Consider the following 25,677-nt stretch of genomic DNA (forward strand, 5'->3'; position numbering starts at 1 on the left):
TTTTCCATACACAGAGATGTGGTCAAGGAAAGATGGAATGATCACCTTCCAATTTCATTGCACAAAGCCAGGCTTGGATGCTGGATAGATACAGGCAGTCAGACAAGTTGGAGCAGCTTGACCTGTGGGGAGCGTAAGATGTGTCTTCACATCACACCCTGTTCTTCCTGTATTGTTCTTTGCCAGGACAGAGTAGGTACAGACATTCCCATAGGAAATACATGTAAAATGAGATCAAAACTAAATGGAAAAGGCAAGGAACCACCACTAAAGGAGTTTCACCATTTCTCGCTGCTTTGTTAACCCCTTTACTGCACCTGCTTCTGCAGAAGACAAGAAGACATCTCCAAGTTTCTGCCAGCCTGATAAAGAGCAACAAGGCTTCTCTTTTCCTACTCTCCTAGAGTTTTTTCATCTTGGGTCTTTCAGAGGCAAAGCTGAATCGTACATCTCGTTCCTGTTCAACACCCTGTCATGCTGGGGCAGTATGAGCTGTCACGTTTGTCCCAGAATCCTTACGACCCCCTTTGTCAAGGCCATTTTGTTCTGTTACAGGACTGCCATTGCTGGGTCCACCTTCCTCTGCCCTGGAGTGAATGATGCTTTTAGGCATAATCGATGCACCGAACAAAAATACTACACACCTTGGGAATAACCTTCCATCAGCAAACGCTTCCCTGTATGGAAAGAAAGTACAGTGACCTAGCATTTCTGACACATCGCAAGAGCAAAGTGACTTGCCCCTGAAATGGGCAGTGACAGACTGGACAGGAATATTGAACTGTAATGTAAGGTGGTTGGGGTCAGGAAGCAGATTCAGCCTGTCACCAGCACCCCTATCTTGTGTGCCCTTATTGCAACATGCAGTGGCCACCTTGGTTTGGAATCATTTAACCTGCAATGATACAGGAAGGGGACGTTAGCAGCAGGCACCTGACCCGTATGATCTTCAGCTCCAGGAATGCTGGCATTCGGTGGTCCCTCAGCCCACTTCCTCACAGGACAGGAGCTGCACGGCAGAAACCACCACGGTAATTAGCTGCCTTATGCAGCTGGAGCAGAAGGCAGGCTTTCTTCCCCAGGACTAGTGCTTCCACCTAAATACGGAAGAAGCTAGTGCAGCAGCTGCCCACACTGAGCCTGCATCCTTTACGGAAAAAAGGATGTTAGGCTGCGTAATTGTTAACTTGCTATTTTGCGGGCACCAGCTTCACTATTTCAAACAGCAAAATTACAGTAGTTAGCTATACCACCATATCTCCGTTCTGTTCCACTGGCTGGAACGCAAGCCTTATTCACGCAAAAATCCTCTCCATACGGCACACGAATTCTGTTAGCTCTAAGAAACCTCTCCGAAGGTACAGGCTAGCCTTCAGCTTTTAGAAAGTTTACCTCCTTTACCCCTTAGAATACTTTTTTAGTCACGTAGACGAGCACAGATCCGTGAAGCCCATGATGCAATTGCACCATGAAAATCAGCACTGCAACCTGCGTTTTATTACCATTTTTTACATCTTCTCATTTTAATCCACACTCGGAGCCTGATTCTGTTCCCATCAAAGTGTGCAGCAAGCTCCCATTAAAATCTGGCTCAGCTAGTATTTTAATAACACTTAGACATTCCTGTCCTTTGCATATTTCATCTGCGAAGTGCTTTACAAACATGAATTTCCTAATTACAGGCGGATGATTTACTAAAACTGGAAATTCCTCGCTAGTTCTGGCTTTCGCTTTGAAGCTCCGGGATTCGCTCCTGTCCCTCGGCAGTTTGGAAGATCCCTCGACGCCGCTCGCTCGGTCGCAGCGGAGAAGGACGCAGAGAGGACGGCGACCCGCCTTTAAGTTTCCGCGCCGGCGGATCTCGGCGCGGAGCGGCGGGGCGGCGCTGCCCGCGGGCCGGCGGCCGCCGCCGGGGCGGGAGCCGCGGGGGGCGCCCACGTGGTGGGAGAGGAAAACCCGGCGGCGGCGGCGGCGGGGCCGGGCAGAGCGCGGCAGGGCTCCGCACCGGAGCTCCGCACCGCGCCGGGCCCCTCCCGGCAGGCCGCCGCACCGGGCAGGAAGGGGTGGAGCGGCCGGCGGAGCGCACGGGCGGGGTGCCGCGGGCGGGGAAGCATCCCGGCCATGCTGAGGCCGGGCGGGCGGGCGGTGCCGCGCCTCCCCGGAGCGCTCCCCATGGAGCGGCTGTCCGGCCAGCCCTGAGCCGGCGGCCCCCGCCGCCCGCCCGCCCGCCGCCGCCCCCCATGGAGCCCGAGGAGCGGAAGATCTCGGTGTGGATCTGCCAGGAGGAGAAGCTGATCTCCGGGCTCTCCCGGCGGACCACCTGCTCGGACGTGGTGCGGGTGCTGCTGGAGGACAGCCACCACCGGCGGCAGCGGCCGGCGCTGCCCGAGCCCGGCGGCGGGATGCTGTCGGGGCCGCCGCACTCCTACTGCATCGTGGAGAAGTGGCGCGGCTTCGAGCGGATCCTGCCCAACAAGACGAAGATCCTGCGGCTGTGGGTGGCGTGGGGGGACGAGCAGGAGAACGTGCGCTTCGTGCTGGTGCGCAGCGAGGCCTCGCTACCCAACGCGGGGCCGCGCAGCGCCGAGGCGCGGGTGGTGCTCAGCAAGGAGCGCCCCGGTCACGGCCTGGGGGCGGCCCGCGCCAGCCTGGCGCTCACGCAGGAGCGGCAGCGGCGGGTGGTGAGGAAAGCCTTCCGCAAGCTGGCCAAGATCAACAAGAAGCGGCAGCAGCCGCTGGCCCGGGAGGCCTCGTCGGCGGAGAGGATGGAGACGCTGGTGCACCTGGTGCTCTCGCAGGACCACACCATCCGGCAGCAGATCCAGCGGCTCCGCGAGCTGGACCGGGAGATCGACAGGTACGAGGCCAAGATCCACCTGGACCGCATGAAGCGGCACGGCGTCAATTACGTGCAGGACACCTACCTGGTGGGGGCCGGCGGCGGGGAGCCGGAGCCGGGCCGGGAGCCGGGCGGGGCAGCCCAGCCCGCCGCCGGCCGCCCCGAGGAGGACTACGCCAGGAAGTGCGAGGAGGTGCTGCAGCTGCAGGAGCAGCGGGCGCAGCAGGAGGAGCTGCTGGAGCACCTGGCCGCCGAGATCCAGGAGGAGCTCAACGAGCGCTGGATGAAGCGGCGGCGGGAGGAGCTGGAGCTGGTGGCGGGGCCCGGCCTGGCCGACACGGACTGCGACACCACGGAGCTGAGCGGCGGCGGCGAGGGCGAGCTGCACCTGGAGCACGAGCGGGTCAAGACCCAGCTGAGCACCAGCCTCTACATCGGCCTCAAGCTGAGCACGGACCTGGAGGCCGTCAAGACCGACCTGGACTACACGCAGCGGGCGTGGGAGGACAAGGAGCGAGAGCTGCAGCGCTTGCTGGAGACGCTGGGCACCCTGGACGTGGCGGAGGCGCCGGCGGAGCCGCGGGGCGCGGCGGGCGGGGGGCGGCCGGCGGCGGCGGGGGGCGGCAGCGCGGCCGGCTGGGTGGAGCAGGCGCGGGCGCTGCGCAAGGACCGGGCCGACGACGGCGAGGACTCGGACACGGGGCTGAGCTCCATGCACAGCCAGGACTCGGACTCGGTGCCCGTCTGCGAGTCCCTCGTTTAGCCCCCGGCCGCGGGGATGGAGGGAGGGCGGGCTCCGGCCCGGCCCGCATCGCCACCGGCGGGGTCGCTGCCCGCTGCCCTCGCCGCCGGTGCGGGGCGGGCGGAGCGAGGCTGCCGGGGCGGGAAACGTCCCGGTGCGGGAGGCAGTCACAGAGGAAACATCTTAATTTTAGCTCCCGAGTTTAAACTTGTTCTAACTAGTCATCCGCGGGCAGCGTTTAGGCTGGCTCGCCGGTACTTTTATCTAAGGAAGAGAAACCCACAGCGCAGTTGCGTTTCGGTCACGTCTGGGATTGCTCGCTCCTCCTCTGCTGCCGCCTGCTCCCCTCCGAAGGTTTTCTTGCTGGGCCTTCAGTGCCGCGGTTCCCCACGCCATCCCCACTGCTGCACAGGGTCCGCTGTATCAGCTCTTTGCGAGTAGAAGCTCAGGACGCACTCTCCGTAGCATAGAGCAGTTACCTCCGTGACAGCTTCTCAGCATCGCGAAGTCAGACTGGGGGGTGGGGGAAGCGTTGGAGTGGCTGTTATTTACAAATACATCCGGCTCCTTTACAAAAAGTCACCAGGACTAAAGCTGCTGATCATTTAAACACTAGGGAGGCAAAGAGGTGTCAATACTACCGAAACTGACACAGGGATCTCCCAGCCCGCAAGCTTTTGGAAGGTACTGCCCTTCCTTTTGGCAACAAAAAGGGGTGATAAATCACTTTTTAAGAAAAAGAACAAATCAAAAGACATTAACATGTTGTATTAACTCTGCTCTGCATAGTGCTTTTTCTTATGCATAGATAAGAGCGCTTTGGTTAAAGGCATACTAAGAAATCTATGAGTATCAATGTTCATTTGACAGTCATTGAAAGTAATTAGCAGCGCGTGTGTGTACACAGCCTTCAACTACGTTTTTTTCACTAGGCTAGCTGAGATTTGGCTGGGCTTGGTTGTAAATAAACAGAGTACAGAATCAGCTTGAGCTACTGTTTTTAATAATACAGTTCATATCAGGCCAAGAGATACAATGATAAAAGCATGACTCAAGCCCTACCTGCACTACAGCTTAATCTTTTCAGTTATTCCAATTAAAAAAAAAAAACAAAAAACGGCATCAGCTGGAACATGCATTTCATCTGACTGCCAAGTCTTCCTCTGGAACTTAACTCTTACCAAAAATATATTATATGCTCTTACAATGAGAGACATTAAGGATTCTTGTATTCCAGAATAATAGCAGAAACAGTTTAAGCAGTGGGAGTGTAGAGAATGTTTAGTCAGGTCCGACTGATGGTATGAACATCTTAAAACTTCTGAGATTATTATTTATGTAAGGCTATTTATGAGAGTTTTCATTAAAACAGTAAGAAACTGTCAAAAAAGGTACACTAATAGACCAGTTCTTTATTTTCAAAAACACCCTTGCAGCTTCCTTACCCAAAGACCAGGTTCCATACTTTCACAGTGTTCCTGTGGTAGGAATTCTGTTGGACAACACAAGAACAGACTCTGCAACCAGTCAGTTTGAAAGCAATCGGAGAAATACTGTCTGGATTTGTTGAGGCTGTACAATTCCCTGTAAGCTGTCATTCTTGAGAAATGTTATTCTACTGAATGGGTCTCAGTTATAACAAACCATGGTTTATTTTAAACACTGATTATATAGTTGTTTTTCATATTTTAGTCAACCTTGGAGAATATTTAAGAACCTATTTTTAGAGCTAATAAAACTCTTAAGACTAAATGAGTGTTCCAAATTGAGTGTGATTAAATCTCTATCTATCTCAGGTCTGGGGTTGTGTTGTGTTACCTTGTGGTGCTATTTACCCTCTGGCAAAGCGAGTAGAAAGATACACCAAGTCAGACCTCTCCGGTCTGTCTCATGACAGCATTGCCCCCTCATCTCCTGATGGCACCAGGGGCTCCCTCAGGCAGAAGTAACAGAGCGCGCGTTCCTCACATCTAGTCACTGCGGGGTAGCGTAGCGGCATTTAGAAGTGTTGGCGCATGTCTAGTGTGAGGAATTTCGCCCCACTCTGCAATTAAAAATATTTATATGGAAGTAGAGCTGAAGAATAAGTTGAGGGGTGGGGATACACATTGTTGCATGGCAGTATATTAACCAGCACGATGGTAATGCGTGGGTGATGCAAGTACCTGTTGATACTTTTTCCAGGGACTGATGTAAGCAATAAACCTGAAATCGCTTTATGCAAGTTCTCCCATTAGCCACACCAAGCAAATAAAAAAGCAAGCACATTATAGAAATAAGCTGCAACAGGCCGTACATCATTATGCTAGTAATAGAGGCATCATATTTTGTGAAGTGAGGTGAAGGAAGCCGGGAAATTCAAAGTTGTAAAGCAAAGCTTGCCTACTCAGCCTCAGCTAGGAAAAGCCTTAAAACCAGGCCAAACCCACTTTTGCTCTAGGTCACCAAGGGACATGTTTGTTGGGCACCACACAATGCTTGCTCTTGGCCTGTCAGTACCCCAGATAATGATGCGGTAGATTGTGACCCTGCTGATCTGCTGGCCCCGTCCCACAAGGGCAGGGGTGAGAACAACGCAGGTAGCACTGTAGCCTCAGCATTTTGGTGGGAGCTGCAGTGACTTCCTCCAGGCACATATTTGAATATGCTCCTATATTGTGCAGGTGAAATTGGGTATATTTATTTGACATTTAAACAGTTACAAACGCAATTGCAACAGGCTCAGAGTTTGTTCCTGCACACAGACTGAATTCAAACATTTTCACAAATCCCTGTCTCTCTCAAACCATTATTAAAACATTCGCACACAAGAAGAAGTCACTGTTTGCATTGGACCAGGTACTTCTCCCTTGCCATCCTCTTCTGGACTTGTATATCCTCACTTGGATAATAGAGAGAAGCCACAGGGTGCTTGGCTTTGTCAAGGAATTTGGTTCTGGGGTTTTGCCAGGCACATAGCCACAGGGTTAGGAGAGCTGATTCACAATCACAGGTAGAAGGGCAGGATTTCCAGTTCTGAGAAAATAGGAGAGAGAGAAAGCAGCAGAGAAAACCCAACCAACATCATGACAGAAATTTACCTTCTGGCACCACCAAGAGAGGGGTAAAAACTCCAACCAACACCTGCTTTTTTTTTTTTTAATACTCTTCTGTCTTCCAGAGTCAACTCCAGTCTAATCTTTCTCTCATCTTAAGACCAGACAAGCAGATATAAATAGCCATGAATTAAATGAAAAACTAACATCATTATGAACTACTTAGGACAAATGTGTATAGTACCACATTGCTCTCTTTAGTCAAGACCCCATCTGCTTCTCAAAGCAACCATCAAGGACCAAGGCCGTCAGGCCTCTCAGACAATACCTACAGAAGTCAAAGGCAGTTTTGTCTGGGAGACGTAATCAGAGTAGAATCAGGCCTTAGTTTCAGGCACCCTTTAAACACGCATTATCAAGTACTACTACACAAACCCTGTCTGTTTGCTGCCCTTGGCCACGTTTTTTCCTGACCCTACATGGCACTTTCTTTTGTGCCTGTACAAGAGTCTGCGGGACCAGAGTGTGAATCAGATCAGAAAAAAAACCTGATGAGCTTTACTTTAGGTGAGTGCCTGATGTGGCTCAATGTACAGTCACACAAATGCTTCTGCCAGTGACAAGGTACAGTGGTAAAGACGAGAAATTGAAGGCACTTGGAAAGGAGGAACTGATTCTTTCAGAAATGGGCACTGTCTTATGCTGACTTGCATAGTTCAGACTGTAAATATCCCCCCACTCAGTCTAAAGAGAAGATTTCTGGTGGAAGAGTAACGCTGGAGCTGAAGCTTCATTGGCATAAATTACACTCACCTATAAAAAACCCAAAATGAGTCAAGTAGTCCAGCTTTTAGCCTTGGCCTTGTTTCAGAAACCCACTATCAAGCAATATTACCAGAATGAAGACTCTGTGTCAAATTCAATATATTTCTAGTCCTGAACGCATGTAAGGGATCTGCCAGTTTGAATAAGCACTTTGTAGGGATATCATTTGATGTCTTAAACAGGGAGGGGAGGCAAATGCATTTAGTGTAATGAATGCCACTGACATGCAAAATGAATGACCTATTAATTATTACCATTTATTCTAAAGCAGCATGTAGCCAGACAAATCAAAGTCTGGTTGCTTTACAGTGACAGAGCCTTTTCCAAAGAACCTACAGTCTTGGTTTCAGACGAGGTATAGTCAAAGGAGAGAAGCAAGTAAGTGGGTGTGAGAGAAGGAAAACATTTCATCAAGATCTATTATTGACTGCTTACATGAAACATATTTTCCATATTTACTTTAAAAATAGTCTGTGTGCCTATGTCTGGAGGGCCATGCACACAGATCTCCCCCCCTCCCAAATTCTACACTACTTTGGGCTTTTCCCCCTGCCCTCCTTTCATTTGAACTGAGCTGGACTGAGCTCAATACATGAAAAGAATAGCACAGGCCTTGAAATAAAATAACAGGTCTGGTGAGCTATGCAGGTTACTGAGTTGAAATACAAGCCACTGCGGATTGTTGGAAACAGTTGTCCTTTGAAGTCACTTGATCTTATTGCTCCTGAGCTGGCGTACAAAGTTTAAAGAAGTGAGCATCACAAAGTGCAGGGAGTCTACACGGATGTTACTTCCTTTATACGAACTCACATTGCTAAATGAACTTGGAAGCTTAACAGAAAGGGAAAATTTAATAAACTCGAGGCAAAATTGGGTCCTATATGCAAATTAGCCAAATATCTTCAAGCAGAATTGTCAAATAGTATTTTAAAAAATACTGCTTGCATAATTTAATACATTACTTGTGGAAATGCATCAGAGCAGAACCTTCCATGCAGGGTGGATTGTCACACCCGTTTACACACTGAACAACACTGGGTTGGCCACTGATTTCCTAGAGCATACAGTACTAACCCTACCAGGGCATGAGAATACACCCTTAAAATATAACTTCTGCAGGCTTAACACGCTACCTACCTATCAGTTTGTTTACACTTTAAGCTTTATTTTGGGAAGTTTTATTGAAATTCCCTTCCCTCAGTTTTGAAAGTGTTCTAGAAACCCATTGGTGTTCCATGAAAAAATAGTTTCCCTCCCAATAACTTTTTTCCTCTTCCCTGCTAACCTGCTCCTCCCTTACTGATCAGCATCTGCTCTGAATTTCATGAATAGCCTCACTTAAATTGGTTGGACTCCATGGATTCATTATGAGGATCCTACTTCATGAGAAACCTGAAGGAAATTTCTACATCTTGGCAAAAACTCATTATTTGTGTAGTACATGGCAATCTCATCAGTATTTTTGTAGTTCTTTATGTAATAGCATGTCATACAGATTAAGGACATTCTCACCAGCTGTTTTATGCCACTGTTGCTCAACTCCCTTGCTCCCCCCCTCTTTTTTTCTTTTTCTCTTTAACCATGTTTCCAAGTTATCTTCTCCTAACTTGAGGCAAGTAGTTCTGACATGAGGAGGGAGCACATCTCCTCAGATGATGTTTCAGGGGGGAACGTTACTGTGAAGCATTGGGGTAGGAAGATATAGTTTGTATTCCTGGTTTGAAGAATAACTTGAGTAACGAGTGATATCTTATTTCCCTTAGAGCATAAGCTTTTGATTAAGATATTGACTGTGTGATTGTATACCATCTGGCAGACTAAGGCCTAATCTACTTGAGGCCTTCTAGTACTGTTATAATGAAAACATTAAGTGATTTCACTCTTCCTTGCCTCAGTTCCCCTAATGTTGAAGAGCGTGTGCTTCCCTTTCCTAAATGGTTTCAAATCATCTTTCCCATTTAATAGCTCAGTGAAACCACCTCAGGGTGACCTCAGAACATGATTCTGCTAAGTCAATCTTGGGATTTTATAGAGTTTACTTGTATATGTGTGGGGGGGAAACCAACAAGAACAAAAAAAATCTGTGACTCACAGAAAGAGTTCTTACATATCTGAAGCATACTATCATCAGCTTACTAGCACTAGCACTGCACATGGCTTAATTATGTAATTATTTAGTCTGTTCTCTCTAAAAGGAATACTTTTCATCAGTCAAATTGTGCTCATAAGCAGGTCTTTAGAAAATGTGTTAAAAGCCTTAAGGAAAAATATTTAATCCCTGTTTCAATTTAATGTAATCCCCTTGTTTTAATCTCTTGCAGTGTATTTTTTTTACATGTAATCAGGCTATTAGTTTATGCATCTAATTATCAGTGTAGCCTAATGATTTTTTTTCCTGCCTTCCACTGACTCTCCACTTGATAGACATATCTTAATAACAGAAGAAAAATTACTTTGGAAATGGAGAGAGACATGGATCGCCTTTTGGAAACATTGGTGCTTGTTCTTCCTACCACTAGCATAGAAGCATATAATTTGCTTTCAACTGCAAACTTCTAGCTTTTTATGTTTCCCTTCCTTTCACTGTTGCTGTTCACTTTCTCACAATAAGGTCTCTCCATAATTCTACTACAGGTTTCCTTTTCAGATGACTCGCAAATCTCCAGTAGGTTAAAAGCTTAAAGCCAGGATTGTAATCTTTTTTATTATCCTGTCCCCACACATTTTCTGTGTCTCCTACTTTCCCTGCTTGGTCTAAAAAAAAAATACTACCCTGACCACATAGTAGAGGGTCAGGCACTCAAATTTTGCCATCCTTCAAAGGAGGATATAGCACACACAGCTTCAGCTGTCCTGTATCTGTAACACACAGAACAGTACATGCAGCTGTGCACCATCCACAGAAGCGAGCTGGTTAGAAATGTCTTTCCTAGGCTAATACGCAGAGGCAAGTTTGAAGCCAGTATATTGTAAATTACTTGCTCTTAGCCCTGACGGGGATAACTAACTAATTTCAGCAGGTGATCCCAGTGTGAAACAGAATAACCTGATCATCTGTTTATTTTGAATTAATTTTTTACAAATTTACTGACTTCAGGGTGTGGATTTTTAAAAACAGCATCCCTTGCTCAGGTGTAGAGTTAGTTAAGAAAAGAGCATTCCAGCTTAGAGGGATTTATAAACCGGTCAGGGTAGTAACAAGCATGGACATTGCTGCTTTCTCTTCTGGTGGGGAAGGAACACTTTCCTGCCCCTGCACTGCCTGAATGAATTTGGGATGGACAGGGACAAGAGTGTGGAGAATGAAACCGTGTCAGAAGAGAACAGAACTGAGTCCAAGAAACACAAACTGGAGAAGAGGTAGCTGAAGGGAATGAACAAGAAACGACAAAAACCAGCAAGAAGCCTGGACAACAGGAAAATAGCAGGCAGCATGAATCAACCCCTGGGTTGCAACAAGGGAGAAAACTCAGTCTGTGATAACCACCCCGCGTCTTGCGCTTCAGTCACCTAACAGCCAGCAGCCTGGGAAGGGCCCGAGTCCATGCCTCAGCATCTGCACAGCATATCAACACTGTCGCCAGGTGAATGGGAGGAAAGAGAGATCAGAGAAAAATCTTGTCATTTCCTTAAGGTTTTGCTAACTCAGCTCTAAAGACCAGTGACTGCAGAATTTGCAATAGGCTAGCATGCTGAGAATTTGAGAATGAAAAGTCACTCTCAAGTTGGTTTGGTTTTTTTCCCCTTCACTTTTAACTCATACTTGGTAAATATGGAGGAATGAGTGTTTCCCAGATGATACATGGTTTATACCAGAGTTTCCCCCCAATACACTCCTTTCCTAGAACATTCTCAGCTGCTGTTTTACGATCCAGGATATTGTCACGTTGCTCGAAGTGTTTACTGACATGATTTGCTGAAAATTGTTGCATAAAGTAAACAGGGTATTTAGCTTAATTTAATAGGCAAGCTTAAGGTAAAAGCAAATCCAGTCCTATTACTCCAGTTTACACAAGCCAGCTTGCAATGCATGTGCAATGGCATTTCTAAGTATGTTTTGCAAACCAGTTTGTGTAAAACAAGCCGACTGAGCCAGACTTAAATTTTAGTTGTTTAAAGTCTCTCATCATGTGTCACTGAAGTGATTCACATGTAGATCACTTAGTCTAGGTAATGAACACAATTACCATGTTTTGACAATATTAATTGAACCGGTACTTACACTCCTTTCTGCATTTCACCTTCATAACTACCTCCATAATTACCAACTCCTATGGCTTTAGTATGCCTGAAGGAATAGTTTACCTTTATAGAACATATATTTCACTCTTGAATTGTCTCATGTTACCCCCTCTGCCAATATTTTTCCCCACAAAATTTCCAAACCTTTTCCTTTTCCTCCAGTGATTAACAATTGGGTTTCATCTTTGCAAGCATGAAAGATACCCACCTGTTCAGAAGTTGTCTGCCACACGCTTTCAACTCAAGGCTTGTAACTGCTAAGTCATAGTCATTCCAGCTGAGTTGCTTTCACATCACTATTCTAGGATTTCTTTTACTTATAAAGCTGAAGAACTGATGTTTTCCTAGTTCAAAGACAGGTAACCAGACAACCAGCTTATGCAAAAGGGCACAAGCTCCACTGTTTTGCCCGGGATATCAGAATCTCCTTGTAAAAGGAGGCAAGTCAGCAACCCTGAAGATGTACCCAGTTAACCCGGTGATTAATTTGTACAACATTTTCAGCTAGAGCTAAATAATATCATTCTTATTAGCATTTATATAGCAACAGGACCACACAAGATCGAAAGATATTATACTATGTATTTTTAAAAGACAGAGGACAAGGCAGCCCTTGCTCTGAAGAGACCACAGTACAGACAGACAAGCCAGACATCATTGAAATGACAGGCAGAGGAGCTGCAGTGACTTGAATTGGGTGCTCAGCAGGTTAGTAACAAAGACAGGAACAGAAGCCAGCTATCCCGACTCCCAGTCCATTTTCGTCTCTGCTAGACCCAACGCTTCCAGTCTCTGATGCGGTACGGGCAAAAGACAAGTTATAAATTCATCTCCACACCCCTTACTGCCACAGGAGCTGTATACCAGGTAACTTGTGGAGACTTATTCAAGGTATTGAAGAAACACAGGAGGTCAAAGTGTATTAGGAGAGCACTGTACTAGACAACTACATTTCATAACCATATTTCTTAATAGTCTCAAGTCTATGATTTTGTACTCTAAGAATTTATGGTTTAGGAAGGTTTTTGATTCATTTACACGTTAGTGACAAATAGCTGCTATTTCTACAAACGTGTTTCATTCTCCATCTCCTGAATATCTGTATTTCTTTCTACAAGAAGGAGAACCACACATACCGTAAAGATCTGTCCATGAGTAAGTTTTCCAACTAAATTTTTTCAATGTTGTTAGCAATATATACTTAGCAAATCTGTAGTTTTGGGACTCTTAGTAAAAAAATGCTACTTGTGTTTCACTTACGGCCTCAGCTCTATCATTCGTCTTTTTCTCTATGTATTACTGTTAAATATTTGTTATACACTGCTCAAAATCATGAGCCTGGAGAGTTATCTCAGATTTATTGATCACAGAGGTCCAAACTTTGTCACTAGTTCAAGCGACACCAACAAATTTTCAGTAGCTCCGTGGAAACACAAACAGAAGTTTGACCTAGTGTTTGAGAGACCTATTACAGGATACCAGAAACTGGGATACTCACATTGTTCATCAAAACAGCCAAATCAGTGCACTAAAACATGCCTCAGTGAAAAGCAAATTAATTTTCACATGACATACAGTGGAGAACAGAGTTGGTTGGGGAAGTTCAGATAAGGCCATTGTATTTTCATTTGCCGGTCCAGCAAAAGTAAAACACTTTGTGAAAACCAGCTCTGCCAAAGGTGGTTCACCCAGTGGGCAGGTATCACTCTGAAGCCTGCCTGGCCTTCCTCTCTGATGAGCTCTCTGGCTATTCCTGTTCTGCCTGGGATGGAGGTGCCAACATGAAAGTTTCACCTTTTCTATCACCCATACTCCTCTTCACCTGAAATTGCCAGGTATCAGAGCCTATGGCACCTAAAAGAGGATTATTTCCTTCAGATAGACTATTGCTAGTATGGCCATTTGAACTGAGCTCAGTCCTGACATTCTCAGCTTTACTTAAAAACCCAAACCACCCCCCAAAAACCCCACAAACAAAAAACCCCCCAAAAACCAAAAAGAACCCCCCGCCCCCCCAAAATCCCAACAACCAAAACCAAAACCAACAAACAACAAAAACAAAACACAACCCTAAAACCCTTCCCATCCCCAAACCATAAACAGAGTATTTTAAAGTTACTGAAGGGCACTGTTACGGAGATCTGCACTGCCACAAGAGGCTTTATTAGACAAATATTCAAAACTAAAAAAGATTGCATCTTTCGCTAGGGCTCAAAAGGAACAACTCCAAATATTTTATCATGCATCTTTTGATCTGTTTAGATGAAAGCCCTAGTTATTATATAATACAAATGAACAATTATGGCTGGTTCTGTTGTCTAGGAACCCACTGTGACTAATGCTCTACAAGTTCCAGTTTGGTCCCTTACCAAAAGTTTGTATGTGGGAAGGTAGCCATGATACACGGTATATTATTAACCTGAAAAATTTCCATTTTTATTCAAATCTCTAATGAACAAAATAATGTCAAAGACAAGAATGGAAAGTACCAAACCTAGTGTCTGCAAGTATTTTAGATATTGAATTATGAGCTTTAATAAGAGCAGGCCCTGAATCGTTACTTATTAGACAGAAAAATGCAAATAATAGAAGTAATGAGAAAATGTTGCTACTGGAACTTGCTTTCAACATTTCATATGGCTTTATATATATTTAGTATATGACATGCATATACTTTTTTTCCTGCTGCTTTGTGTTTTGGATTGTGTCTTCTCTTATGGAAGTCAGAGGCACTAGCTAAAAGCGATTAGTGTCTTGCAAAATCTTTCTTAATAATTAATTGCAAGTACAATACATGTATTTAAATGTTGATTACTGAACATGATAATTAATATAACTATACATATTAATAATGATGTAGTCAATTACTGAAAAAAAAAAACTAAAATCCTTCTCAGTCATGAGAAGATGAGATCACCTAATGAAAAAAAGCCTTATTCTTTGCTTTGAAGTTGACAGGTAGTCAAGACTTCTCTAGAAATAAAGAGATTCTCTGCACGTTAACGTATACTTCAAATTGAAGAAAGGCACTTCAAGAGTACCTCACAATTCCCAACAAATTCTTCCAATAGCGTACTGTTCGCAGAAATTCAGAACTCATGTTCATAAGCTACTCAGTTATACACAAGCTGACTAAAGCTGATTTAATTTTTCTTCCTGATCCCATATTTAAAGGATGAATATCATTTGGACATCAGTAGATGAAGAGTATGTCAATGTAGGACAAGTACAGATTCAAATTACTAAGGAGAAAAATTAAGTTAATTTCAGTGTGGAACGTTTGTAAGCAGCGTGTAATCAGTCTTCAGTTTAAATGACTCTTAATTAAATAATCTATTATTATATTCACTGACAAATCGAGCCTAAACATGTACAGGTGCAAAAGCCAAGACATCCAACTACATCCAGCATTCAAGTATAAAGAGCTTTTAGGTACATTAATATTGGCCAAAAATGTATTTTTGACTATGTGGGTTTTAGGGGGCAGTGGTGGTGATGGGGTTATTTTTGCCCTCTTCACACCCCCCCCCCTTTTTTTTTTTTTAAATCCTTGAGTGTATGAAATGCAGCTGAATGGTCCTTTGCATGTTTCACTAGGAGTAATAAGGGTCAAATTCCAGCCCAAGGCACAAATGTTAAAAATTCAATGACATTCATGAGTGTCATACATTTGCATCTGAGTGCAGTCTAACCATAAACAAATATAAGCCAATAAGGAGACATTCTACAATGCTGTTTGAGAAGTCTGTTGCTCGTTTGTCACTTGGGCACACCCATGCCTAATTTTGTTTTCAGCAAACAGTATTATCCTTCTACACCCCCCTACTCTGAAGTAATTACTCATTTCCAAAAAATAATAGAACAGTAGTCCCCAAGCAACTGCATTCAAACATCTTCCTTAACACTAAGCAAGCATCATGCCATTTGGAGCATCATGCCTAAGCTTAGCCCTGTTTCTGAAAAAGGATTGGCATAAGCCAACAAGTCTGGCAGGACTGTCAGTCGTTGACTTCAAATCAAACATCATCTCCACCCCAGAGTATGCCCGCAGGGGCTTCCTTTGCATGATTTGCTGAGGGGAGAGAGGGTGTGGATAAGACACCGAAAGCCACCTCTTGACTTAGGAACCCAAGTCCAGCTTTCAGAAGAGGTACAGGTTTAAGTGTCTTTCACTACCAGTGACACCTGTCCTCCAAAAGGTTGTTGCTTTTGTAAAAAAATCACTTAGAGTCTTTTTGAAAATTGTAGCTGCACTACATAATTCAAGTGTTATGCCTTTGATACTCAAAGTTGTAAACTAATAAGAGGGGAAGCATATTGTTTTAGACCGGGGAAAACTTTTGCACAGAGAAATTTTGCAATTTCATACATTGAAACTTGTCTGGAGTTACCGCTGGTGACTTTCTCGCAATTCCGAAGAATTGCGTCCAGATATTATTAAAATACAGACTGAAAACAAACATGGAAATATTTAGGATATTTCCTAAGCCCAGCTTTTCTAAGTCATTGTAATATATGTGTAGAAACAAATTAAGTCAGCACTGTCGCACAGAACTGTTTTTTAAAAGCTCACATTCATAATACTGCAGTATTCCTCTTGCTGAGCATACACATCCCGGTGCCAGATCTGACCAGGTCCTGAGTAACTGAGCAAGAAAAATCACAAAGATTTATTGTGAAAGCCTAGGTTTCCACAAATCCAGCTGCCTGACTTAGCTGATGCTCAGCTGATGTCAAATTTGCAGAATAGAAAAAGGAAAAGCCCAATTGTCCCAGCTTCAGACTTCTTTCACAGAATGAAACCCAAATCAAGAGCTGCCGCTACTAAAGACATAAGCTTAGCTCTACTACTTCACCAGGATGCTAAGAATATGAGACGTATCCAGAGGTAGCTGGAAGAATCAACACTGCACGTGAATGCTCAATCCCTGGTTCCATAGCTTTGGAAACCTATCAATGCCTTTTATCAAGATAAAAACCTCAGCACTGCAATCTTGCATTCAGGGTTGCAAGGGTTTTAACCTGCTATAATTAACAGTACAGAACATCAGCGCTGATAACAGAATTGCTTTGGCACCTTGAACAAGTGAGATCACTAACAGATCCCCACAACAGCCTCACTTGACTGACAGATAGAGGGGCAGAGCACGCAGGCAGGGCTGCTGTCCCAAGTTCGTATGCTCCCGATACTAATTCACAGATCCACTGCTAGTGGACCCAAGGATACCGGTTCAATGGGCTGACAGAGACAGTTGTTCTGCTGTCCAGCCCAGTCTTCTCCTACTGGCATAAACTAATCAAGCATAGTTTCACTGAAAAAAAAAAAAAATATCAGTAACTGTAACATAAGCTAGACCAACTTATATCTGAGGTTCGTACTTCAAATACTGGCCAAAGGAGTGAATAATTATTATGTATTTGTTATTTTCTGCTACAAGCCTACCCAGTGAAAGAGGTAGAACCCCTAACTTCATCAACTTCAAGGGGTTTAATATTCATGACTGTGAGAAAAGATGCATCCACACAGATGGAACTTGAGCAGTAACCTGACTTTGGAGAATCATGCATTGTGGTGTGCCACTTTTTTCCTCCGACAACATTCTCGTCCTGACTTTACTAAACCGCATAAAAGTGGGAAGGAGAGATGCACACACAGATCCCCAAGATGTGTTACATTAAAAATCTGTTTTCATGCAATTTTGTTCCATAAACGTCTCAAAATTATCAAAGAAAGCCTTAACATTAATCTTACGCTGGTAAAGCAATCCAATGGGAAAAAATCCACTCATACACAGATATTAGGCATTTATATCAGTCTCCCTTCTTTTTTACCCTATCATTTAGCAAAAAGGACAAGAAGAATCTTAGTCATTACTGTTGGGTGGACTTCTAGCCAAAACTGATTGCTAGAATAATTTTTTAAAAACCCTCTTTGTCCAGTAAATATTTCATGGAAGAAAAAACTGCCAAAAGTTTATGTCAGCAAGTTAAAAGAGGCAACCCCATATCGCCACATGTTCATGTAGAAAAATCTAGTCAATTTCGTACACACGGAAATTTCATACATCCTCATCTTCAGCATGAGCTGCAAACATTTATAGCCTGAAAACAAACATTCAGGGATTGTCCAGACTAGCCTTTCTAAACAGCAAACAATTAACTCAAGGCGAAACTATACTGCAGACATGCCCAAATCCAGACTGTCTCATTCCCTCTCGCTAAGGGGAGAACTGGGGTTGAGTGGAGAAATAACTTTTTTTTGGGGAAGCAAGCAAAAGCCCTAATGCTCTGAAAAAAAGCCATGAGGGAAGAAAGGGGTTTGAATAGCAACAAAGCAAGAAGCAGCCAACAGCTGACTGTGACACTGACTGTTCTCCTCCTCTGTAACTGCACGGCAGCATTCAAGGGAAGAAATGTGGAAAAGGGGCACTACAGAGCAGGATTCGCTGCAGCAGTTTTAATGTGTTTCAAAATATTCCTTCCTTATTAATCACCTCATCAGCTAATTGTTCCAGTGCTTGAAAAAAGTCCTGGCTTTCCTGACAAAAGAGAGCTGCTGCTAACTAGCATCCAACACAGCTTCCCCAAGGACTTTGCCTCCCCTCCCAGCATGGAGCAGCCAAAGAGGCCAACCATTTCATCATTAGTATGTTACAACGACAGTTACCCTCCTCCTCATCTTGTTTCAGTAGGGAAGACAAAGCAAGACATAGAAGAGCTGCAGCACCTTGGCAAAGGCCCTTATCAAGCAAACAAAACCTATTAGTCTTTTATATAAATCATCCACTATATTGCAGGCAGTTTGACATGTTTTAGGAGTCGTGAGAATTGCTACAAGATATAATCTATACTTAACAACTCAATCCGCTCATCCAGTATCTATGCCAGCAGTGATAACATCTGCTGTCTTCACGTGGCTGCATCTTCTCTACACGATTGTGTTCATCTGCATTCTATCTCCCTGCTACTTATCTGCCTTCTCCCTTTGCCCTCTGCTTTTTCAGACCTTAGTACAAGGCACCAGCCCGCTCAGTACACCTCTTGCTCGAACTCTGGGTGCCAGAGACCCTGGGGGACTGGGAGCAGGCAGGAAGGAGGCAGGCAGGCAGCTCCATGGGGAAGGTGAGCAGTAGGAGGGGGAACCCCTTTGACCTAAACACCTCATTTCTTCAGGAATTCAAAGCCTTGGAACAGCACAGGGCAACGATACAAGCTCCAGAGTAATAACTGTGCCCAATATTTCTCCTTCTGAATAGAGACTCTCCCTAGGAGATTCCACATTTGTAGAAGTACACGAATTATTCATTCGGATGCTTTTTAGCTCCACTTTGTTGCTGTTAAATCAGGAACAGAACCGCGTAGCTGAGCAATTTGCCAGGCACTTAATTGATCTAGAGACCTGGAGTATTTCTGTCTGCAACTTAGTCTCACAACTTAATTCCTACAAGGGTTGAGAAAGAAACCACAGGAAACTATGAGGATGATAGAAATGCTCACCAAGACATAATCTCAAATACACAACCTTGGGAAAAGCAAGGCTTAGGAGTATTATTGAATCTTCTAATTATTCCAGATTTTCTCCTGTACTGTAAAACTATGAATCTTTCTTTCATCTGATGAATGATGGTGGCTTGCTATAACACATCATACAAAGGTGGCAGCTCTTAAGACAATCTTGAAGATTTACCTAAAAAAAAGAACCTAGTAGCAAAGCGCTGTTACTGGCACTACTCCCAGTCAATCTCTAACATATATCAGAGGTAGAGTTTATGGTCCATAAAACCAATCTATAATTCTAACTTGGGTCAGTTTCAACACAGTAGCTTAAAGTTAAATATTTAATGTAGCTTAAACAAGAGCAGTTAGTGGCTGGATATATCCTGGACTCTGGAACTGGCTTCCTTCCTTCACCTAACACAGCTTGAATTAGTATCTTTGGGGCACATTATTTTGCAACCCGTGAAAAGCAGAGTAGAATGAATAGGTGGACGTGCAAGCCAGCTGTGTAGCTTTCAGTCTTCGCGGTAGTCTAGCCTAGTATATTTTTAGCAGTTAATTTCAAGAAATCTTTACATCCCTTTTTCACTGTCATCTTTGTCTAAGAGTATCAATAAACTCATGTAAGTAAAAAGTAAGAAAGAGAAACCTCTCCCTTCCTTACAGAATTTTCTATAAAAACAAACCCTGCCTTTCCCCTCCCTGACCATACGAAGGGGATCAGTCTTTGGCCATTAGGCGAGATGTATGTGACAGTAAGTTTGCATGCCAGCTACTTTAGTTATTCTACACCAGACACACTTTGATCTTGTGATCAAATGTATTTTCATTTTGAAAATTTGCATCCATGCTATACACATATGATCTACAGTCATGAAAACAGGCTTCGCTCATAGGACTATGCAAAACAGTTTTATACAGTAGTTCGTAGGAGTTGAGAGAAGTAACAGCAAGAGCTCAAGAAGGCACTGCAACTCCTTTTATTAAGCATTTTATTGTGTTACTCTGTACCCCCACAGCCTTTGGGAAAAGGCTGGGATACACGTTCGTAGGCGCAGTAGTGAATTAGATGCAACTTATACGAAAAATATGGCTCTTGCCAATAGAAAACAGACAGAATATTCCACAATTAACTGCTAACTTCTGATTTTAAGAGGATGGTTGTAAAGAAAATCCCTTTCCCTAAATCTGTATTCCTTTTGTATAATTATTTCAGTATGAACAAAAATAGAACTATGCTACGGTATCATTAAAATTAGATGTCTGAACTACTTGTTAGAGAAAATATACTTTATTGGTTTTATTTCTTAAAAAGCTGCAATTTGAAACTTCTCAGAACATAGGAAAGTACAAATAAATTACTCTTTGTATAGCACGCTTAGATCTTCAGAGAAGTGCATAATATCAGCCAAAACAGCCATAACATTATGTATAAGTCTTGAGTTAAATGTAATGGTTTAGCAAGTTGTAATGGCATGAGTTTTCATCCAGTGTCCCATCCAAAGCATTCAGTATTAAGGCCTACATTAACTCTGTGATCAGAACAAAGTCCTAGATGCCTTTTCTTTCTCATACCAGCATTAATTAGCCTCAGATTGTAGGGTTCCACTTGAAAAATAAGGAGCACACAGTAATCAAAGCCACATCTACATATGTGTAAATACGCCAAAATTTGAAAGGCTTGCATCGATGCTTCCCACAGATGCTGAATCTTTTGAAACTTTGAGGGGGGAGAATTCCATTTGTTTCACATCCTTTTCAATGCAAAAAAGATACTTCAAGGACCCCCACCAATATTGTGCTGCTAGTAAACAGGTTTTTCTTTTTTCCCTTCCCAAAGTGTATGTGCCAAGCTGCCATGACACATCTCCCCACAGAGGGCTTTAACCACACGCTGGCACCCTGCTTGCTCGGGCCAGCTTTAACCACCGCCTCCATCCCAGTGGGATATGGTCAGCCTACAACAAGGAATGGGTGCACAACGCAGCTCCTGGTACTTCCCGAAGGTATGAGACAAGGGGAAAGGTCAGGAAGCTTTGCAAGGACCTTGGGTGGGCACAGCTTCAGCAGGAAGGGTAGAGGTAACTGCCACCCAAGAGCAGCCCATAGCACAAAGGTTAAGGAGCTCCAAAAGGAGATGGGAGCAGTGGGTTTGGATGCCCTTAGGCAAAGGAGGGACCTAAACCTGGGTAACCTGCTTTCTGGATGAGACTTCAAAGCTGGGACGACTACTCCTCTCCCACTCACACACCCTGAGGTGTGGTTTTACACACACCCCTTGCACAGTGCTTCCCAATAGCTCTCTCAAGGGCTGCGCACTCTGACTGATCAGCGGGGTGGCTTCTTTCCCTGGGCTCCGGTCCCCTCATGCACTCCACTCCACATGAGGACCTGCCCTTAGAATTCTGCAACCACCTCATCAGCCTTTTCATTGTGCCTCAGTTCCCCTCTATTAAAAGGAAATAGGACTTCACTAACTCACTGAGCTTTTCTAAAGATACAATACTTTAAAACTAAGCTGTCAGAGCATGAAAACAGATAATATTTGTCAGACTGATAGATTAAAAGATACAAGAGCCGTGAATGCCTCATGTGAGCCACACTGGCTCTGAGCAGAGGTGCCAGAAGAGATTTGCCCACATGCTGAAAAACCTTGGAGCTCTGCTCCTCCAAGGGCCCTGAGCCCATAGAGTTAATTGCATTAAGTCTTATATAGGTCCTGTAGAGGGAAAAGAAAAGCATCTCTTGGGTTACTTAGAGGTTGCTGGGAGCACCTCTGAGGGCATTGAATTGCATAGGCTGATTATTTCTCTGTGCCAATAAGCTTTCCTGAATGTAAAATTAAGACAGCTAATTAGTGTAAATTCAGTGTTACATTAGCCATAATCTATTTAAGTGATACGACTGCAATGAGGAAGCCCACAAACTGCTTAGGACAAGAAGTATTCTTAAAACAAAAAAAGCTTTCATTCGGGTATATTGCATTTCTTTTCTCCAACTCGTTTTGAAAAATTCCAGTGAAGGATTAAGTGCCACTAATGGATTCAGTGCTATCCTTTGCCTCTGCTTACTAAAATGTGTATTTTAAGATACAATTTTTAATTTGTTTAAGCTTTTGAAAACTGCAGAAATATATTTCACTTGCTGAACTTCTATTAGTTTAGTAACACTATGAAATCTACATAACTGCTCTAATATTTACTAGTACTAATCTGTTCCCACTGAAGTAAATGGCAAAAATACTGTTTTTACTGAGTACACGTTCAGGCTCATAAGAATACAAAAAAGATACTAAAAAAAATTAAGCAAAATGACATTTTGAATAAGATAAATCTCATTCTCAGTATAACTCAATTTCTTTCAGTAGCTTCAGTGCCTGTCAAGGATTTGTATTCTGGAAATCAGAAGGGGTTTTTTTTATGCCTTTTAGTTTTTTTTTTTAATGCTCAAACAAATACATTAACAGGCTTAGAAGATTTATAAGTCAATCTTAGTATGACATGGTCAGTAGATGAACTCTCTAGCAAGCTTCTTTCTTGCTATGCTTAAAATATTAGTAACAAAGGAGAAAACAGAAAATCTGAGTTGCAAGAGCTTAGTGTGTTCATCCTTTCTTTTGTCAACTGGTGGAATCCCTTTGCTCCCACCCAGGGAACAGATATTTCATTGTTCCTCTGTTTGGTGACTGTCTGCAACTTGCCTGAATACCTTTCATTTGGTAATGACCAGGAACCGTAATCTTACCATCTGACATGGCAGAAGGACAAGATGATTCTGAATAGAGGAGCAGTAGAAAGGATTTTAAACAGACAACCATCCTTTCAACTACTACAATAAATCAGGTACAGAGACACAGAAGTGTCTTGCACAGGACACTAAGTTGACATTCAATTACTAGAACAATCTGTATAATAAAGGAGCAGTATAATGAAGATCAACTTCCAGTAGTTAGCATTTAAAAACAGAGCAGTTCAGGCCTGCTTGAAAAAAATTACTTCCAGAAGAGATCTGAAACATTAACAGGCAATTTCTCCCCCCAGCTCCATTTTAAAAAGCTTACGAAACTAGGAGCACGAAATAACTCTCTTATCTAGAAATCAATGTTTTGTCATAGTGTGCTTAATTTTATCTTGCTTTCAGACTGCTTTTATTAATTAAGCATTACTTACAGAGCATTTTAGATATTACACATCGAGATTTAACGTATCTAGTTTTCCAAAACACAGCAAATTTTGTGTGAGGGTTTCCAGAATATAAAGCAAATCTTTCAAAACACTCCTAAGCACCAACCTCCCTTTCAGAAGGGAAGAGTTTGCATCCACACACAGATGCACAGCAGCCTGAGTGCATACAGTCATTGTGCTCTCTGTTGCACCACTCCTGGTTTTTACAAGGTTTGCCATGTAAACACCATGTAACCAAAATGTCAGGGGGAAAGGTGCAGGATACTCTGAAGGGGCTGGACCAAAGCATTCTACATATAAGCTCTCCTCTGAACCCAAAGAATGCATTTATTTGCATCTATGTCCTTGTCACAAAAGCGCTTATCTGTAATGCCTCAGAAGTCATTTTCACAAAACAGCTATGTGCAGTATTTTAAATCCATTCACATCAGATCACTTTCAAACAATGTCTCCTGCTTATAATAATATTTTTCATCTATATAAGATGCTTGCAGACAAACCCTGTAAAAAGAAGTAGAGGATGCCAGAAGTTAATGGAATCCAATCACAATGTAGCTTCTCGAAGGAGCAGGGAGTTGTCAATAGTGAGAACAGAACGAAGATCAGAGATGAGTGTCTACCGAGATAATTTAAAACTAGCAAAGTGTCCCAGATTTCTTACTGCATCCATAGGTTTCTCCTAATTACTCAGTCTTTCTATGGTTATTAAAAAAAAAAAAAAAGACACCATTACAAATTTCTTCTTTGTACCAAATGAATCCCTTTGCATCCAGGAATTGGATATCTTCCCAAAAATATTTTCCATGTCAGTTAAAACACCCCCACCTTTATTCTAGGTGTTTACATCTGCAGCACTAGCAGGTATGTGAAATCAATATTCTCCTAATTAAAGCACTCTTTATGAAGAAAAACAACATTCTTGCAAACTGAAAGTTAGCTTCACTGGTATAATTTATACTTTCTTCTAGAAAAACACTGCAAGTAAGACGATAGCCTGGTACAATAGCACAGCGTTCAAACTGTGCGATTGGAGGGGAAGAGTCAAACAAGCCCGGAACAACTTAAAGCTGGGAGAAGGACAAGAAGGTTTTATAACTTACGAGAAATCATTGGACACATGGTACATTCTCAAAGAAAAAATTTATATTCTTAAGGTGTGGTGTTTGTCAGCCCCAAAAAAGAAATAACGAAAAAGGCAGCTGGGAACTCAGGGAAACATTCTACAAGAGCATCCCCAAATTTCAGCACAAGATTCCAAAAACATCCCAAGATGAATTCATTCAGCGCTGCATAGTCTCTCCCCACGGTGTGCCCAGACCACAGAACACTCAAGCCTATATCCTTCAGCTGAAGCATTTTAATGCTACAGCATCCGGCAGAAAGCAAAAACTGTTTTTTTTCCACCATGAGCATGAAAAAAATGAAGAAAAATGGATATATAGGAACAAATGCTCACATAATATGTGAACATTAGGAAAAAGCGACAGATAACATTTTGGCCTAGAATGTCCAGAGATTCTGGAAGTAAGCAGGTGGCAAATGGCTGTAACTGTAATGAAAGAAACCAGGAAAAACAGAAGGAATGAATAGGAGAGAGAATGCCAAGTTATACGCAAGAAACAAAAAGCCTGTTATATGCAAAGCATGAATGCAAATTCTGAAACATTCATTCTGCTAATTTTGCCAAGTCTGTTAAAAATATTCTATTTGAAAAGCAAAACAGAAAACAGCTTGACAAAGTGTTTAGGGTTTTTTAATTACTTTTATGAACTTCCACACTAAAATGGATCTATAAGACATTTCTTATTAAAAATTGTTATTTATTATTAGGGTAGAAAAAGCCACTTTTAATCCTTTGGGCATAGTGAAATGTGCAATATTACAGTCCAATGAAAGGGGTCTTTGTAAGCCCACAGTATGTATATTGTTCTTCTGCCATCGTAATTGTTATAGAAGATGCACTTTACACCAAGTGCCTCTAGGCATACCAGGAACGTGACTCTAGTGGACCTGATGGTAGTAAGAATCACACAGATAAGGTCTGCTTTAGCTGTTCCACTATGACAAATGTCCCAGATTCTTGGCTGAGGTTAAATGGAAATAGTGATGGAGATGTCACAGTCGGGGATGTCATGAGGGTCATGACTGTGTAAAATGAAGTAGGAAATCATTTCATTAGGTCATGACTCATTTTAATTGCTGTGAGATGTTTTCACACACTGGTCCCAAGCATTTTGTTTAAATACTCAAAGAATGGGTATTTTCTATGCATATTAATATTCTTTGAATTTCAACAACTGTAAAGATGATTGA

At 43.1% G+C, this 25,677-nt stretch overlaps 1 protein-coding gene across 1 annotated transcript; it reads left to right on the forward strand.

The window, feature by feature from the left end:
* Positions 1 to 1,978: 1,978 nt before the first annotated feature.
* RASSF10 (Ras association domain family member 10) lies at positions 1,979 to 5,374 on the forward strand. The gene has a single exon (XM_075094859.1). The coding sequence runs from the start codon at positions 2,241 to 2,243 to the stop codon at positions 3,600 to 3,602; it is 1,362 nt and encodes a 453-aa protein (XP_074950960.1). The 5' UTR covers positions 1,979 to 2,240; the 3' UTR covers positions 3,603 to 5,374.
* The last annotated feature ends 20,303 nt before the right edge of the window (positions 5,375 to 25,677 follow it).

Source organism: Phalacrocorax aristotelis, chromosome 5 (assembly GCF_949628215.1).
Source record: "Phalacrocorax aristotelis chromosome 5, bGulAri2.1, whole genome shotgun sequence".
NCBI classification, from domain to species: Eukaryota; Metazoa; Chordata; class Aves; order Suliformes; family Phalacrocoracidae; genus Phalacrocorax; species Phalacrocorax aristotelis.